Raw genomic sequence first — 19,428 nt, 5'->3', positions numbered from 1 at the left:
GTATAAACATATGTTTATTATCATGCCTAGCAAGCGTTTCAGGATCTCAGGCGGCAGGCGCTATAACATGCGGAGCATAAGGAAAACCGGTGGTGCGGCCGCCGGCGTTGTGCCGGAACCTATTGACGATCGGTCGTTTCTGCCTCACGCGTAAAATACCTTCCTTTTTTTTCGGTTTGATCGATTTTTTTCGTGTATCTGGTTCTAATGCGGTAACTCATGCCATGCCTCTGCAGTAGCTTTGAAGGAGAGAGTCTCACTCGTTTCCTCGAATCGTTCCGCAGGTACGTAGGATGCGTTTATTTTGCAGACGAAAATTAATTGACTGAAGAGTAAAAAATCAGAATAAAACCCCAACCCCACACGGCAATTGCGGTGCTTTTAAGTGCCAAAAAAAAGTGCAATGTCTAAAATTGGCTTTGAAATTAGTGGTCTTTTGTGTGATCAGGGAGATTGAAGCAGCGAGAGCGTTGAACGAAAACTTGCCGTACAAGATTTGGATAAAGGTTTTTGTTTACGCTTCGTGATTTACTCGTGTGTTTTTACGATGACATTATAGTAAAACGCATCTTTGGAATTTATCAGAAACATTTTGCAGTCGGAGTGAATGAAGTCACGCGTGTGCTGGAGCGGATGCCGCCCAATTACGAGAGTAGAATCTCTTCCGAAGAACAACTTCAGACGAATTGTAATGATAGTAAACCCACTTGTGCCTACCTTCAGGTTGCTTGCTTGCTTCCATATGTTAGCTCTTTTGTACGTCTGGTTTCTTCTTGTTAGCAAATTTTCCTTGTGCCTATTTAAATTCATCATGGTTTCAAAATACTTCAGTTTGGACAAGTATTTTGGCTTTCATAGTTAAAAATAACAGGAGTAATTAGTTGTCTGGTTCTTTGGCTTGGTGTGAAAAACAAGAGATCACAATCTTTGAGATAACACTAAACTATGAATTTTGTGCTGTCAAAACTACTCATGTTCCTCTGTATTGTTCGGTGGAATCACGTCGGCTTGTTAAAAGTTCTGATGTTACATCACTAATCGTTCTCAAAGACTGGTGCAATGTTGCCGGAGCCTAATTGTTGTAGTTATTTACCAAAAACCGAGACACCTACATTTAAGCTTGCACGAATTCGAGTTATTGAAAATATTAGAGAAACATAAATGATCTGGTTGATATTTTCTCCTTCCATCTGAATCTCTATGTTTCTATTTGAGTCACAGGCAATATTGATGGCATCTGATTGCAATCCTCGATGGCTAACAAAACATCTCCCCACATTAGCTGCATCCCGGAATGTCCCAATAATCTCGGTGAAAGATAGGAAAGAAGGCTCCTTAAGATTAGGTGAGTTGATAAAGCTCAAAACAACAATTGCCATAGGTGTAAAGGTGAGTTCCCATGCTGAACATGTTTTCGAATTTTTGTATATTCACCTGCGCTTTCTAAGGTCTTTATGCCTCACTTTGGGATATACAGGCTCAAGAAATTTCTCTTAATCGACTTATAGAGGAGGTCCTTGCCAATGACAAGATAGACAGCATCACCGCCTAGAGTCTGGTATCTATCAACAATGTGTGCTTGTTGTGTTTTAGAAGTTTTTTCTTTTTTTTTCAAATGTTATGTTCTTAAAAATTATTTTACCGTAGAATATAGAACGAATAGTACAAAAATGAATTTTTACGTGCAACAGTCTCTTTTCTTAGGAATTTGTAGTAGCTTTGCTTGTTTGCATTCCTTTGTAGTTTCTTTAGTCGGATTCAGTTGCTGTAAAAGACCAAAACCGTAGGAAAGTGATTGTTGTCTCGATTCTTTTCTTGGATATACGATGTCGATATCAAACATGCTACTACTATGTGGAAATCAAGTTTGTCATTTAACTGTAGTGAGTATTGGTGTTATTCTTTCTATGCCTCTTTATGCCGGCATGAACTAAAGTATAGCTTTTCTACTCGCATCTTGTGGTTTGGTGAATCAATGTTCTTCGGTGAACATTGATTAGAAAACAGTGTGTTTGTTAAACACATGTTTGATTTAATATTTTTATGAGAACAAATTTGATAGAATAGTGAAAATGTGACAAATTTTTTTAAAAAAACACACTCCGAACATACTTTGCATTTCAAAATATACTAATTTTTGTATTGTGTATGGGGGTTTAAACTATTTAGTTCGAGGTAAATGTGTTCGATTTTTTTTTTTTTTTTTTTTTACCACCTTAGCAACAACAAGATGAACCAACAAACCAACATAGGATTTTGTTTGTCGTGGCTTGGTGGTGTAGGAGTAGTACTTGTGACCGTGAGGTCATTTTGCCTAGTGTCTTTTGGTTTGCAGGGTATTAGATTCTGCCGGAGGCTTACCCAGTGCACACTTTCGATAGCGGCCGGATTCCCACATCATATAAAATAAAATAAAATAAAATAAAATAAACCCTATGTTACTCCTTAAGTCCTAATAATTTGTTTTTATTTTTTATTTTCGTCTCATATAATTTACTATTTTTAGAAAAATTATTATAAACTTTAATTGGATTTTTTAAAATTTTATAATTTATAATTTTATTTAAATTATTTAATTATTTTAATTTTAATAATTATTTTTATTAATTATTTAGTAATTATAATTTCTATTAATTAATTAATAATTATATTTTACCTAAATTATAGATAATATCTCGGGACAATGGAGTACACATACTACTACTTATTTATAGAATTTATTCTTTTTTTTTTATCGGATATTATTTATAGTGTTCTTTTACTATTGAGAACAATGCAGTGATAATTGATAAATTCGCATGAACGCCATAACCGGACAGAAGAAAAGACAAGCATATTTATGTGTCGGTGGGAGTCATGGAGGTCCCACCAATTGGCACATTCCAGCTGGCATACCGACTATATATTTTCGGTGGGCCCCACTAACGTATTCCATACTTTTACCGTGACCGCCGGGCCAACCACTCAATTATTTTATTACTCCCGTTTCGTCCCACATCCTAAATTAAAAAATTTTGAAGGACGTTAAAGATTGTAATTACTTTTAAAAAAGAAAAAATGACATAAAATATGGGACAGATAAGACGGACACGTTACGAAGAGAGTATTATATTTGGATTTATTTATAATTTAAATTATTATACATTAGAATTAGGTTTTGATTAGATTATAGGTTTTTAAATTATTAAAAGTATTGAAATTTTAGAAAAAATTTAAAAATTTAAAAAACTAGTAGTATTTGATAGTACGAGATACTCCTTGTGTACATGCAAAAAATTATGATAAATATAATTAGTAAGTAATTATTTTATAATATAAATAATTATAAATTAAGATAATTAGTTAATCTAATTAAAATTAGATTAAAATGTGTTTAATCATTTTTTAAAAGAAAAAATTAAAGTGACATAAATATGAGACAAACAAAAATGATGAACACTATTGGTAGAAGAAGAGAATATTTATTATATAAAAAAATTGAGATGATTTTTAAAAATAAATAAAGCCAAGCACTTGAAATTGATATTAAAAGCTTCAATTAAAAAGCATATATTTTAATTTAAAAATATCATACCAGTATATTTAAATTCGAAATTTTACACCATATTTCGACGGTACAATACAAACAAACACATATAACCAAAAAAGAACCAATGCTAATCATCTACTAATGTGTAGCAGCTGTGTATGTTTAATTATTATTATTATTATTATTGTTGTTGTTAATGGTGTTGTTTTTATTACTATTATTATGCGCACGTGAGCTGTCCCCAGCTCATTAATTCAAAGCATAGATAATTAAAACCTACTATATTTATTTTAATACTAAATTCAAACAACAAAAAAAATTAAATCCCATAAAAAAAACATACATATTGATTTTAATTTTAAGAAGTGAAACAGTGGTTACTTATATAAGACTCTTTTATAAAAAATATATATATAGATATTTAATACAATAGTAGGAAAAAAAAAAGAGAGACTACATTAATTGAGAATTTAGTGGTATAACATTTTTTTTCTGCTAAGGGTGTGTTTGTTTGAGAGTTTGGATTTGAATAGTAATAATTTTGAATTTGAATAGTTGTATAATGTGATATAAATAGGTGTTGATGTGATGTTTTGAATGTAAAATTGATTTTTAGTATAATATAGAAAAATGAAAAATAGTTGCTTGATTTGATATTTTTGGGGCAAAAATTGGATGAATAATGGAAATCTAATTCAATCCCCCAAACAAACACAACATTTGTACTAAGGTTGTGTTTGTTCGGGGATTGGATTTTGAGTTGGGATTTGAATAATAAAAATTTTGAATTTGAATAGTTATATGATGTGATATAAATAGGTGTTGATGTAATATTTTGAATGTAAAATTAATTTTTAGTATAATATACAAAAATAAAAAATATATATTTGATTTTATGTTTTTTTAAAAAAAAATTAGATGAATAATATATTTGGGGGATTTTCCATAAAAAACCCACCCTAAAAGGAAAGCATTGGAGAATTAATTCACTTTATAGTAGTATTTATTTTCAGGGAAAAAATCAATTTTTAGTCCCAATATAATCAAAATTAATCAATTTTGGTCCCAATATAAAATATTAATCAATTTTGGTTCCAATACAACCAAAATTTATTAATTTTGGTCCCAATATAAACAATTTCAATCAATTTTGATCATATTATAAACAATTTTTATCAATTTTGGTCCTACCGTTGAAAAATTAACGAAAATTGCTGACATGGACATGACGGAGGTGACGTGGCAGTTGACCTGGAAAGTACGCGGCCATGTTGTTACATGGTCATGTATATTTCAGTGTATAATTATACATGGTCATGTTACACGACCATGTTGTTACAGGGTCATGTATATTTCAGTGTATAATTATATATGGTCATGTTGTTACACGGCCATGTACAATTATACACAACCATGTTGTTACATGACCATGTATATTTCAGTGTATAATTATACATGATCATGTTGTTACACGGCCGTGTATCTTTCTGTTTCGGTCTAAAATTTTAATTTTTTGTTATATTTTAATTTTTATTTTTAATTTAAAATAGTTGATATAGTTAAAATGGAAAAAAATTAATAATAATAATCATAATATAATTAAAATATATCAATTTTAGTTCAAATATAAGTATTTATCGATGTTCTTTTGGAATATTTTGTCTAAAATTCTACTATTTAGAAAAAAATTTGTCAATTGATGAATTTTTTATATTGAAATCAAAATTGATTAATTTTAATTATACTGGGACCAAAATTAATTTTTTCCCTAATTTTCATTTTAAATTAATCTTTTAAAAAAGCGCGGAGATAAGTGTTCTTGTTTTATTTTTATAATTTTACGGTTTGTTCTTTTACAATTTGAATGATACATTAGTAATAAAAATATATTATTATTTATTTACAAAATATTATTTAAATAACATTTTAAATATAAATCCTATTTCAAACCATAAATGAATAAAACCTTAAAGGTTTTGGTTGAAATATATGAAGAATTAAGATATTATTTAAAAAATACATAATATTTTTTATTTTTCGAAATTTATTAAGTTTGTTTATTTAATATTAATTTTTGATGAAATGATAAAAAAATATATACTTATATATATCGAAAAAAAATCATGTAGAAAAAAAAAACTTTATTGGAAGAACACACATATCTTTTAAATTAAATAATATTTAAAAATTATTAATTAATAATTTTGTATTCAAAATATTATATCAAATAATTATATTTCCTTCGTCTCAGTGAAAGGTTACCATTTTTTATTTTCGTCAATCCCAAAACAAGATTACAATTTTTTAATTTAGTAATTGTACTACATACTTAACATAATAAATACCATTTCAATTTACAATATATTACAAAAATGCATTACTTTTATATTACACTATACTAATAGGGATATTTTTATCATTTTTACTGCAATCTAATATAATACTAATATTAAAAAATTTAAATCCAAAACGTAAATGACGGAAGGAGTATATATTTATAAAATTATTTCAATGTAAATTTGTTATTATTCAAATACAAATCCCAAACAAACACAGCCTAGTGTCTCATTTATTGTATTTTTATTATGTTGCGAAGCGAAGGTGTGAATGTGAGTGTCGGTTTCTATTTTCTTCCTCAAATTTCCGACCAACCCTAACCCAAATTAAATTAAATTAATTATTTATATATAAACCCTATCTATCAGTAGACAGCAGTCATCAGCCATATCTGTGATTGTGGTGTGGTGCAGTGGTGCGGCTACCAGAAGATTCTCTCTCTCTCTCCCAGTGGCATTGGCTGTAGTTTACCCTAATTTCCAGTCCCTTTTCTATAAACTATACCAATCCTGTAACTTTTACAGCTACCAATTCGGCTGTCTGCTTCGCTCACTCTGCAAAATTTGGAGAAATTGGAGGTCTGGTGGCGATGGAGCTCCGTGCGGCGGCGGTTTTGGTTTTGAGCGTTTTTGTGGTTTTCCTCGGATCTGCGGTGGATGCGCACAATATCACTCGCATTTTGGAGAAGGACGACAGCTTTTCCACTTTTAATCACTACTTAACTGTGACGCAGCTGGCTTCGGAGATCAATGGGAGAGAGACGATCACTGTTTGTGCTGTGGACAATGCCGCAATGGCGGATCTGTTGGCGAAGAGCCTCACCATCGGCGCGATGAAGAAGGTTCTCTCGCTTCATGTTCTGCTGGACTATTTTGACGCGAAGAAGCTGCACGATATTACTGATGGTAGTGCTCTGGCGGCGACCATGTTTCAGGCCACCGGTTCCGCCACAGGCACCGCCGGATTTGTTAACATCACGGATCTGAGAGGAGGAAAGGTCGGATTCTCTCCGAAGGACAATGGCGGCAGGTTTGCCGCTACTTTTGTTAAGACGATTCAAGCCATACCGTACAACATCTCCGTTATTCAGATCTCGTCGCTCTTGCCTTCTCCTGAAGCGGAGGCGCCGGCGCCTGGTCCTAGCAAGACGAATATCACGGCGGCGATGTCTGCTCACGGATGTAAGGTCTTCGCCGAGACGCTGGCGGCCAGTCCGGCGGAGCAGACGTACGACGACAACGTACTGAGCGGACTCACCATTTTCTGCCCCGGCGACGACGCGATGAAGAGCTTCCTGCCGAAATTCAAAAACCTAACCGCTTCCGGTAAGCAAAGCCTGCTTGAATACCACGCGATGCCGATTTATGAATCGGTTCCTGGCCTCAAGTCGAGCAACGGTCTGACGAACACGCTAGCCACCGACGGCGCCGATAAGTACGACTTCAACGTGCAGAACGACGGCACTGACGTCACCATCGTCACCAAGCTCGTGACGGCGAAGATTGTCAACACCTTGCTCGACGAACCGCCGGTAGCTATCTACGAATTGAACAAGGTTTTGATGCCGAAGGAGCTGTTCAAAGGATCCCTGCCGCCCGCTCCTGCTCCGGCTCCTGCTCTAGCGCCGGAGGCAGACGCCGAGTCTCCGAAGCCGGCGAAGAAGAAGAAGAAGCACAAGGCGGTAGAGACGCCGTCCGATTCTCCGGCGGATGCTCCTGACGGAGACGCAGCAGATCAGGCGGCCGATGATAACGGCGCCGTTAGTCTCCGAGGCGGAAGCGTTGGCGCCGTTATTCTGAGCCTGCTGTTTGCCTTGTTAAATCTGTAAGTGAAATCTATGGTATAATTAACGGCGTTTGCTTCCACTTTGATATTTTCTTATTCATTTTCTTTTCTCTCTTTATTTTAGTATTTTATTTCATTTAGTGTGGGGAATAATTGAAGCCATTTGCATATTTCATTTATTTTTGCCATGCTCTTCAGATTCCATTTGTATATTTTGTTGAATCTTAATATGTTTCCGTTTTGATTTATTTTATTTTTTTCTTTGCATATTCATGTTCGTTCTTTCAATATATATTCTTCTGTTAGAATTATAATTTTGAAAATTTGGGCACTTTTAATTTTTTTAAAACATCATATTAATTACATTTTTCACATATTTATTTTATGCAAGTAGTTTAAGGTATATTAATATTATTAGTATTGTGTGATATAAAGATATCACATTTATATAATATATTGTAAATTGTAAGGGTAATATATTGTAAGTTGTAAGGATATTTGTAATGTTTGGTAGACATTACGGTATTAAAAAATGAAATGTATAGTTTTTTGTTATCAGACGGAAGGAGTACATCAAATTAAATATTATTTATTCGTCCCAATACAATAGTCTTATTTACTATTTTTGTCCGTCCTAAAACAATAATCTTATTTTTATAAATGACGATATCACCATAAAATTACTTTTACTTTTTTATTTTTATTACACAATTGTCACTATTTTTTATACTGATATATTTACTAGGGCAAAAAATATTTTATTCATACTTTTTAATAATTATTAATATAATATTAATATTTTTTAAATTTCGTGTTTAATTCAATTAAGACTATATTTATTTAGACGGAATGAATATTTTTATTATTATTTTGAAGTTTTCAAGTTTCGATTCACGGCGAGTGCCAATGCAGCAGATATCCTGACGTATGTCTGTATGGCTGTGCTCAAATGTTATTTACATTAAAATCAGATACGTATATTAGTTGTTTACTACGTTTTTATCTAAGTTTTTATTATTTGGTCTCTGTATTGTTTTTAAAAACATATATATTTTTATTTAACAAATATCTATTAAATATTATTTTAATATCAAATTCAAATTAATTTTTTTTTCAAATTAATAAAAATTATCACAACTTTTTTATTAGTTTTTAGTAAAAATATATCAAGCGTGCTGCAAGCTTGGATTTTAATTTTATTATTTTTAGTATTTTTTTTTTAAAAAAATATTAAATCAAATAGCAGTACTTACTTTTTGTTTATTATAGTATTAATTTTATATTATATCTTATTAATATATATTTATATAATAGTATATAATAAAGTGCCTTTTTATTTTAATTAAATTATTTAATTATTTAAATTTTAATTTTAATTTATAATTATTATAATTATTTTTATTTATATATTTTTTAATTACTTATTAATTATATAATACCTAAAATTTATTGTATAAATTAAATAAGACAATTTAGCTGAGATAAAAAATATAATAATTTAATTTACTATAAAACTTCACAAAAGGAAAGGAGGGAGTAATATTTAAATTTAAAAAGAAAAATAAATTCTCTTTTATAATTTTTCTTTTAAAAAAAAAGTAAGAAATAAAGAAAAACAAAATTCAAAAAAAGTCTACCGTTGTGTAATACATACGTATTTAAAATTTGAAATTATTTGGACTGTGTTTGCCATCTAGTTTGAGCGCCTTGTAAAAATTTCTTTATTTTATTTGATTACTCTCTTTCAAAAGATAGATAAAAAATTATATTTCCTCAATCCCATAACAAAGTATCTATTTTTTTTATTTTAGTTTGTCCTATAACAAAATATATATTTTTATTTTAGTAAATGTACTATTTACCTAATATTACAAATACCCTTACAATTTTTAATATATTACACAAATATTATTATATTTATATTACACAATACTAATAAGGTCATTTTAGTCATTTCTACTTAATTTATACTTATATTTCAATATAATATTAATATTTTTAAAATTTCATGCAAAAAAAACAAATGAATACATAGTTATTTAAATGAGAAAGTATATACAGTTGTACTTGTACGGCCACGATGGCCGTGTGGGTGGACTAATGACTCGACTCAGATGATAATTTTAATGGATGAATGGAGTAATAATTAATATTTTAACATAATATAAAAATTAATATTTAATATAAATATATAATATAATTTTCATAATATTAATTAAAAAGGAAATAAGTTTTAAATATTATATTTTTAAAATTAATTTTAATTTTTACTATTATAAAAACAAAGTATGTTTGGTTGTGATTTGAATTAATTTAAAATAATGTGTTGAATTAATTTTTTTTATCTAAATAATATTTTGATATAATATTTTATAACAAAAATAATAAAATTTTATTGATAATCAAAATAAATAGTAATGATCTAGATTTAAAACCATAAGCATCCAAAATAATTATATATATATATACATACAATTCATATGAATGTCTATAGCTGTAGATACGAAAATATACAAAAATTATAATTTTGATACATATAATTATAATATAATACAAATAATTTAATTAAAATAAAGTATGTGAATTATAAAATTTAAAATATAATTAAAGTATATAATTTTTTTTTATATAAAAATATAAATTTATATGAGACGGATCGAAATGAAAATATATTTTATGTAAGAGGAGAGAATAGTAATATTTATTAATATTTTTTTAAAATATCTAATTTAAAATTATCAAAGATTTTATTTTTAACTAATAACTAATTTATTTCTTAATTTTTATTATATAAATTAATTATATTTAAAAAACTATATATAATTCTATACAGTAATTTTAAAACTAAATTATCTTATTAAATAGTTATATACTCCAATAAGAAATAAATAATATTTGCTCCGTTAACTAGCTTTTTGAATAAAATGATTTTTTTTTTGTGGGATATAAAATACTTTTTTCGTCCCATTCCAAAAGAGCCCTTCGAGATTCTATAATAGATTAAAAAATTAGAATATTTTATTAGTTAGTGAAAATATTTAAGATAATTTTTGTCATTTGATTTTATGTATAAAATAATTGTATGTGTAATAATAATATATTTAAAATTTGGGTAAAAATTAATGATATTAGTGTATCATTAATTTTACTAAAATAAGAGACGAATACCCACGAATGGACATAAGAAAATAGTAAAAATGATAACTTCAGTTGAGACGGATGAAAAATATTATTTTAAGTTGAATATTTGATATTTTGTGATGACTTTAGATTATTTTATAATTAATATTTTAACTTTTTAACTTTTGTATAAAATATTGTGGGCAGTTGCAATTGAAAAATAACTTTGGGAAAACATATCAAAAATATATTTCAATTTTATTTTACAAAATAAACATACTCTAGATATATCAATTCATTTACTTTTATTAAATTTTGTAAATTTGTTAAAATAACATAACAAATATTTATTCAGTTGCGGCACATTTGATTATCAATACGATACTTAAGATAATATTATATTATGATATTATTATTTGTTATTATTTACGTGAGTATTGTTGTTAATATGTATTTTTTTTAATAGTGATATGCAAACTAAATAAGTATTTATGTATGTTTTAATATAAATTCAATAAATTACATATTGTTTCAATACATTACACCAACTCACATATATGTTGATAGTATAATGCTGAATTTTTCATTGAGCACATATCATAGATTGAGTAAAATGTAAAAGCAGTATGGAAAATTTATTAATTATTTAATCGATTGAATTTAATTCGTGATTTTTGAAACCAATTTGTTGAAATGCATGTGATTATACAGTGATTATTAATGCTGTAATTTAGATTGTATGAATGCCGTTAAGCCACATGTGTAAATGATTATTAATGATGTACTTTGAGCATATGAAATGCCGCAAGTGTGTGCCGTCCGCTTGATAATAAAACAATTATACGAGCATGAGTTTATATTGGGCTTGAAGTTATGAGTTTATATTGGGCTTGAAGTTCTTGGTTGTTGTCGTAAGTTCATACTTGAGTTTAATGAATACTAAACTTGATGAAGTTTATTAATTTTTAAAGTCAAATTTAAACAACAAAATATTTTGTTGAGGTCCAAAAAGTATATTTCTTAAAACAAAAATATAGTTCACAAATAATAATTACATACATGTATAATAAATGATTATTCAGAATTAATGACAGACGATTTTGACGGTTTAAGGCCGAAGGTTACATGACATTAGACGCCGACGGTTTCGACTTGACATTAAACTCCAAGGGTAGAGGTGCCTAATATTATGGGATCCGGATCGTGTGCTGAACACCTAGAAATCAGCCCTCCTATCACCACTCCCTCCGCCTTCACCTCCACCTCCACCGCCACCTCCACCTCCACCAACTTCTCTTATTTTCCTTCACTATCACACTGGTTATCTCCTTTTCCATTTTCATCCAAGCTGTCCTCCAACATCACCACTAAATTATCCTCCTCTACCACCATTGCCGCCGCCACCTCCTCCTCCACCACCACCACCACCCCCTTCTTCTCCTCCACCCAATTGTTCGTGTGCTACTGTCATCACCACCGGTCCACAATCAACAAACTCAACTGTTTGCCACTACCTTCACATTGCCACCACCAATACAACCCTACTCATCATCATCATGTCATCGTCTAATTTATCATTTATCATCCTCCAAAATTCGAGAGCTAAAATTATTTTCAGTACAGTGCTGAAAATTAAATTTTCAGCACCTGATCCAAATCCAATATTACGAGTCTTTCGATATAGTTCAAATCTTTTTTAGTTGGTTCTAAAGTTTTATCAAATTTATTTTAATAAATTATTTTAATTATCAAAATTTATTAAAAATATATAATTTAATGAATAAATAAAATGTAATAAGGTTTTTATTGAATTTATTTTAATAAATTATTTTAATTATCAAAATTTATTAAAAATATCTAATTTAATGAATAACTAAAATGTAATAGAAAAAAATAATTTTATAGTAATATAATATAGAAAAACCTAATCTAATGAATAGTTTTGGAATGAATTTTGCATTTTATAAAATATCATATAAAAATATAGTATTTAAATAAATATTAAAATCACATTTTATTTCAAATTAGTTTAACATCATCACAGCCATCTCCAAAAATTTACCCTAATTCATGAATAAAGGATTGATTTTGGAGGTCCTATTGAAAGAACCACAGCCCACAAGCATCGTCTCGTCGGTAGTACTGCGCAGCAATAAACAAGTGCCGTCCCTTTGCGTTTTCCCTGCCTTCCATTTGCATTTTGATCGATTGATTTCTATAGAAAGAGAGAGAAAGTGAAAACCCCAGAACCTCAAGACAATTCGGCACCCAGAAGGGAAAATCCCTAAGCACTAGCCATGTCTCTGGGCTATGCCGAGAAGCTCTCCGTCATTGAGGATGTGGGCAACGTCGGAATGGCCGAGTTCTTTGATCAGCCGAACGTTCTTTGCGAGAAAGTACTCATGTCTTCTTCCCTCTCATGCTTATACCCTGTGTCTTGTCCCGATCAATGTGTTTTATTCTCTTCGCCAGTACTGATGTTTTCTTTGCTTGATGATCTTTCGTGCTCTTCTTTTGTTGATTTTAGTTCTATTCTTTTGTTCGGCCATTTCTTGATTTAGGGCTGTCGTTTAGGGTTTTCTTGTTTTTGCCTGTGATTTTTGCATTCTCCCATCAGGCACTCTGAACCTAGTTCATTGTTTGCGATCTGATTCTGAGCGGATTGAATTCGTCTCATTTTTATTTCGAATCGAGTGTATGGGTGGTGCAAAAGTGGTCTGAAGCCTAATTTTTCTGTTAAGGATTTCTGAAACCAAATGTAGTTGGATTCATTGTTTGTTAGTTCTGGATATTAAGCTGGTTCTTGGGAAATCAAGAATTTTCTTTTATCAAAATTTCTCGAAAATGATGGTTGCGCCAGCTTATACATAAAGTTCATTGATGTTAATTTACTTGTCTTGATGGGCTTGTGCTTGGATGAGTCTGGAATTATGTGATAATGATGAGATTGGTACTTGTACATTATATGGAGGAATTCAGTTTGAGGTTTTTTACTTAGGTTGGATTCATTATTAACTTTATAGATATTGTGCTTTTTCTTATTGTAAATTAATTTGCCTGATGAATGTGGTTGTGGAAACCTTATGAAGCTACGCCAGATTAATTGTGCGCAAGTTGAGTGATTTCGTTGACTTTATTGTTTAACCTCTAATTTGGTTGCTTATCTGTATGATCCTCGTATTTTCAGGCTGAGCGACTTGCCAAGATGATCCAAAAGGTCTGACCTGACAATGATTTATGTACAACCAGTTTGATTCTCTCAATTATCTATAGACTCTTGTTTGTTCGTGCAGAGCAAGCACTTAGTCGTATTTACTGGAGCGGGGATATCCACTTCATGTGGTATACCTGACTTCCGTGGCCCCAAGGGTATCTGGACGCTTCAGGTAATGGTCGTAATCTTCTCAATATTAGGATGCTTAAACACATTTTGAGCTTTCTGTTACCCAATCCTCACTGTTCTCTGTATTTTATAAATGTTCTTTTATTTGCTGATGGAATGTCTGTTTATATCCAAAACTTTACTCATGTTGTTTCTCAGCAGATTACCTTCTTTGGTAGAATAATATAATGGATAGGTTAGAGTATTAAGCTTTCGATAATGCTTTAATTATACATATATATATATATCATTTAAAGAACATTTTGTTTGAATCACCACATTCCAATTGATGGTAAAACTAATATTGTTTAGAGCGATCCATATATAGAAATGTGATTGGTGTGTGTATGTATGTATGTATGTATGTATGTATGTATGCACTTCCTTGCTGCTTGATTCACCAGAGGGAAGTCAAAGACATCTATCCCTTTTCTCTCCCTTCTGCCTATCCTTAATTATTAGTTTTATTTTATTATTTACAGCGCCTGGGAAAAGCCTTACCAGAAGCAGCTTTACCTTTCCACCGTGCAACACCAAGTGCAACTCACATGGCATTAGTTGAGCTTGAGAAGGCTGGTATCTTGAAGTTCCTGATTAGCCAGGTTGGCTTTCACTATTGACTTGTTTCTAGAAAAAGTTCAACTGCCTGTATGTTATCTATTTTTTTTCTTCCCTGACATCCAATTTTGGCTTATCATATTTAGGACTAACAACTCTAAATCTTTTTTGCACTGCTTGGTTTCCATCCATTTAATTTTTTGTTTCCTTGTTTTTTATTTTTATGTTCTCCTCTTGCCTAAAATTGCTAGAATGTTGACGGCCTCCATCTTCGATCTGGAATACCGAGAGAAAAGTTTGCTGAATTACATGGAAATTCCTTCATGGAAATATGCCCATCCTGTGGAACAGAGTAAGTTTTATGATTGATATCATTTCTATGTGTAGGTGTTTGTTTGATTTTGTATCCCTGGGAGATGCTTAAATTGAATGGCTGTATCCTGTGAAGATATTTGAGGGACTTCGAAATTGAGACTATTGGTTTGAAGGAGACTACACGCCGTTGCTCCAAGGCAGGTTGTGGTGCAAAATTAAGAGACTCTGTCCTTGACTGGGAGGTATGAACCTTTCGTTGTAGAAATGAAATCTCTAGTTCTTAGTTACAATCCCACGTTTATGAGTCTGTATGATGAAGAGGGATTGGTGATTTTTACACAATAGACCAAACTTCTTAGTTGTAACAACAGGATGTACTGAAATGGATGAGGGTCATATAATGACCTAAAGGTACATACCAGTACATTGCTTAGGTCTAGATGAAAATGTAAAACACTTAGAGCATGGTATAGACACATAGTGTTGTGTATTATAATGGGCCAAATACCAGATCTATATCATATTTTCAAGTCCCTGTTTTGATGTTCTTTTTCTGTAAAAGGATGCCTTGCCACCAAAGGAGATGAATCCAGCTGAAAAACACTGCAAAATGGCCGATCTTGTGTTATGCCTAGGAACAAGGTAAAAATAATGTGGGCCTTAGTATAAATGCATTTGCTTGTCTTGGGATGTAGTTGATTTTATTTTATTTTTTTATTTTTTTTATGTTTGCATAAAGAAGTCACGTAGTTCAATAAACATACAATCAAACGTCAATCCTTGTTATATCTCCGGGAACATATTTGTCTGAGTAATGACAGTTTTATAGCAATGTTTAAGTTCACCATATTAAGCTTGAAGCTACTTTATTCTAGATAATGTTTCTTCTCAACGATCAGAGATCCCAAATTGAATTAAATATACGATCTTCATGTCTTTGAGTACACTGTATTTTGATTTAGTTTTGAAGTTCTGGTTTTTATGTGAATGCATAACTCGACTGTTACTGGTGGTTTGGTCCACTCATGTCATGTTTTACATTGGTCAGTAATTTCATATGGATGCTAAAACATAAGGCCTCGAATATCTTGATATTGACTCAAAATTTAGGATCAAGGAAGCGTAGAATAGGACAATGCAACAATCCACTTCACAATTCATAGACACTCAATTTTAGTGCAGAGTTATTGATGGTCACTTTATATGTTAATGTGCTTTTTATTTATGTATTCTTTAGCTATTAGTATTTGAGTTTCTATAAAGCTGAGCGTTGTTACTTATCATTAACATTTTTAGATGTGTAATTTATTCATCTTGTTCGATTCAGCATATTGACTATTGAATGATGCTGCGATGTGCAGTTTGCAGATTACACCAGCATGCAACTTACCCCTAAGATGTCTCAAAGGTGGTGGGGAGATTGTGATAGTGAATCTTCAGGTACCTTGTTCTTCCTTGCATCTACTGCCTAGTTTGACAGCGGAATTGTTTCTTACTCCATTGGCTTGGATTTCATCATGTGAAATAAATTTAATATGCATTGATGCTAAATGATAACTTGTGGGTATATGTAGATCATTGTTAGTTGTTACCACCTTATCTAACTTTTCAGAAAACACCCAAGGACAAGAAAGCAAGTTTGGTGATACATGGGCGTGTAGACAAGGTGAGCCACTCTTGTGATTGTCTTTTCTTGTTTATTTAGTTTCCTCAATCCAGAGAAACCTCAAATTCATCCAGCCCTGGGCTTATGGAAATGAACAATAAAATATTTAATTTCGTGCTGTTATGTAACTTATGTTCTCACATTAAAGTTCATTGCCATTAGTTCCTTGTATTGCCAAATTGTAGTAGACAATAAGCATGTATAGTCTATATGCACCAGGCTCAAGAGTAAAGACAAATGTCACGGTTGAATTACCAACTAAATCAAAAATATTAACCAACAATCTTGATAGATATTTTATTCTCTACACTTCATTTTGACTAAAATGCATTATTTAAGCCCCCCTCCCGAATTAAAAAAAAAAAAAGGAAAAAAAACCATTGGTTCTTGGAATAGCATTTTCTAAGTGTATATTGAGTTTGATGTATAATTAACCTTTCTGTGTGGAGTTTTCTAAAATGGTGTTTAACAGGTGATTGGAGGAGTCATGAACGCGCTCAACATGCGTATTCCTCCATTTGTTAGGGTTGATCTTTTTCAGATTGTTTTATCTGAGGCCTTAAGTGTAGGTAATTTCTCTTTATACCCTTTTTAGTATTCCTTGTACTCATGGAATTCAGTTTTACCTTTGTTTTTCTACACATGCTCCAAAAGATAACTCCACTGCCATTGTTTATTTGGGGCATTAACAAGTTTTTCTGTGGTTATTTTATATTGTCAACGATAGTTGAAACAAATAAAGATAAACCAAGAGTGTACACATATGGGGAGGTTATGTGAAGTGTAGCAAATTTCTCTCTTTCTAATATAATGTGCTCTCAAACTCTGCAATGTGGCACTGCCAACAAATGCTCGATATAATTGTTTCTTAATCATTTTCATACCATCTTATTTATTTTTATTTTTTCCTTTTCACTTGCATTGTATTCAAATTTTACCCAGTAGTGTCAGTATTCGTTTTGATTGACGTCTCACGCTTGTCTCACAGATAAAAAATATGTGAACTGGACTCTCAGGATAGCAAGTGTGCATGGGAAGCAAGCACCCTTACCTTTTATTAAATCTGTTGAGGTGGGTTCATGAATGTGTAGATCTAACATACATGGTTCAACGATTTAGTAACACAAATCTGTTAAACCAGGCTACTGATATCTGAATTCGTGTTTCAGTAAGAAACAATTTAAATTTGTTTCTTAGCCACATCATCTTTGTTGACTGAAATTTAAATTTCAATTCTGCTTCATCCAGACTGCGGTCAATTTGTTTGTTGCTTACTATTGGCAGGTATCCTTCTCTGAAAGCTTGAACATGAAAGCAGCAGTTCTAGTTAACCAACCTCTTCACCTGAAAAGGTATTGAAATTTGCTGGGTGGGGCATGGTTTTGGGGCTGCATAGAATGCTCCCGAAGTTCTGTTATGTGATCAAACTTTATTTTTTCCCATCAAGAAATCGCACTATAGTTTGTCTCTTCTACAACCATACATTGAGTTTCCTTTCTGTTTACTCCTCACAATTCCCTTCTTGTTATCAGAAGGACGGCAAGGAGCACAAAACCCTTCGATATTTTCTTGAAACTGAGTTTTGGTGCTGGCTGCAAGTGTTCATCTACCAACCTAAAGATTCCAGTCGACTTTGAGGTATAATACATTTCGGGTGTGTTTGTTTGGGGGATTGGATTTAATTTCCATTATTCATCCCATTTTTTCTCCTCAAAAATATCAAATCAAACATTTATTTTTTATTTTTTATATTATATTAAAAATCAATTTTACACTCAAAACATCACATCAACATCTATTTATATCACATCATACAACTATTTAAATTCAAAATTTTTACTATTCAAATCCCAACTCAAAATCAAAACCCCCAAACAAACACACCCTTCCAGTACTATTCCACTGCTTTAATCGCCTCATCTCTGTAACATTCACCTTCTTTTAAACTTCGTTGTTAATGGATAAATCAATGAAGCATATTGGACTAAGTCCTCTGAAAATATTCCTAACTGTTTATTCTCTCCAGATTCCAACCGACTGTTCCAAAGAAGACAAGAATTCCATCATTAGCCGCTTGAAAGACCAAGCCATCCACGACGCATCTTGCGGGCAGACTGCTGTCGTAGAGAGGCTATCCCTTTTAGTCCCCAAAAGTGAAATCTCAGTCCATGCCATTGTCACCAACATTATCGAATACAGCATCTTACCCGGTGAGCAGGAAGTATCTTCCCTGACCAATACATCCACGCACAAGAGGAGGAACGAGAGCCCATTCGACAGCGGGATATCTTGGAAGCGGACAAAGGCAAGGAAGCCAAGGAGTAGACATAAAAGATGACTCCATCCTGTGATATGAATATGATATGATTTAAGGTCCGTACATACTTATGCTGTAGCATTTGAAACAGCTTGGAGATTTCTGTTTCCCCTCCCCCTTTTGGGATTTAATTCCTACAATGGAAAGTAAGTGTGTGTGGTCTGAGATATGTTTTTTGGTAGATAGTGACTCAGCCCACTTTTCCCTTTAGGACACTGGAAAAAGATATGACTACAAATTGTCCCCATCCTTGTAGAAATTTTGAACTCTTTGGGATATGAATTGTTTATAAATTAAGCCATTTTTGTCTTTTTTTGTGCTGTTCCAAAGAAGCACGCCCTAATTCTTCTCTTCTGTCTATTAAAACCTGATTTTGAGAAAGCGTGTTTCAGATGTACATATTAATATATATGGATGCA

General features: G+C 31.5%; 3 protein-coding genes across 3 annotated transcripts; all 3 read left to right on the top strand.

Moving 5' to 3' along the window:
- Nucleotides 1-23: 23 nt before the first annotated feature.
- Nucleotides 24-1,883, top strand: LOC127247784 (uncharacterized). The gene is made up of 6 exons (XM_051269801.1): nucleotides 24-150; nucleotides 237-284; nucleotides 449-506; nucleotides 586-723; nucleotides 1,222-1,389; nucleotides 1,478-1,883. The coding sequence occupies exons 1-6, from the start codon at nucleotides 68-70 to the stop codon at nucleotides 1,550-1,552; spliced, it is 570 nt and encodes a 189-aa protein (XP_051125758.1). The 5' UTR covers nucleotides 24-67; the 3' UTR covers nucleotides 1,553-1,883.
- A 4,352-nt stretch (nucleotides 1,884-6,235) lies between these two features.
- Nucleotides 6,236-7,855, top strand: LOC127248022 (fasciclin-like arabinogalactan protein 1). The gene has a single exon (XM_051270153.1). The coding sequence runs from the start codon at nucleotides 6,456-6,458 to the stop codon at nucleotides 7,692-7,694; it is 1,239 nt and encodes a 412-aa protein (XP_051126110.1). The 5' UTR covers nucleotides 6,236-6,455; the 3' UTR covers nucleotides 7,695-7,855.
- Nucleotides 7,856-12,864: 5,009 nt separating this feature from the next.
- LOC127247993 (NAD-dependent protein deacetylase SRT1) lies at nucleotides 12,865-19,306 on the top strand. The gene is made up of 14 exons (XM_051270113.1): nucleotides 12,865-13,167; nucleotides 13,959-13,988; nucleotides 14,065-14,157; nucleotides 14,636-14,755; nucleotides 14,963-15,063; nucleotides 15,160-15,268; nucleotides 15,589-15,668; nucleotides 16,388-16,466; nucleotides 16,639-16,692; nucleotides 17,165-17,261; nucleotides 17,681-17,763; nucleotides 17,977-18,044; nucleotides 18,225-18,330; nucleotides 18,719-19,306. The coding sequence occupies exons 1-14, from the start codon at nucleotides 13,069-13,071 to the stop codon at nucleotides 19,028-19,030; spliced, it is 1,431 nt and encodes a 476-aa protein (XP_051126070.1). The 5' UTR covers nucleotides 12,865-13,068; the 3' UTR covers nucleotides 19,031-19,306.
- Nucleotides 19,307-19,428: the final 122 nt, after the last annotated feature.

Source organism: Andrographis paniculata, unplaced genomic scaffold (genome assembly GCF_009805555.1).
Source record: "Andrographis paniculata isolate CXL003 unplaced genomic scaffold, ASM980555v1 Contig32END, whole genome shotgun sequence".
Taxonomy (NCBI): domain Eukaryota; kingdom Viridiplantae; phylum Streptophyta; class Magnoliopsida; order Lamiales; family Acanthaceae; genus Andrographis; species Andrographis paniculata.
This window is presented reverse-complemented; position numbering and strand designations above follow the sequence as displayed.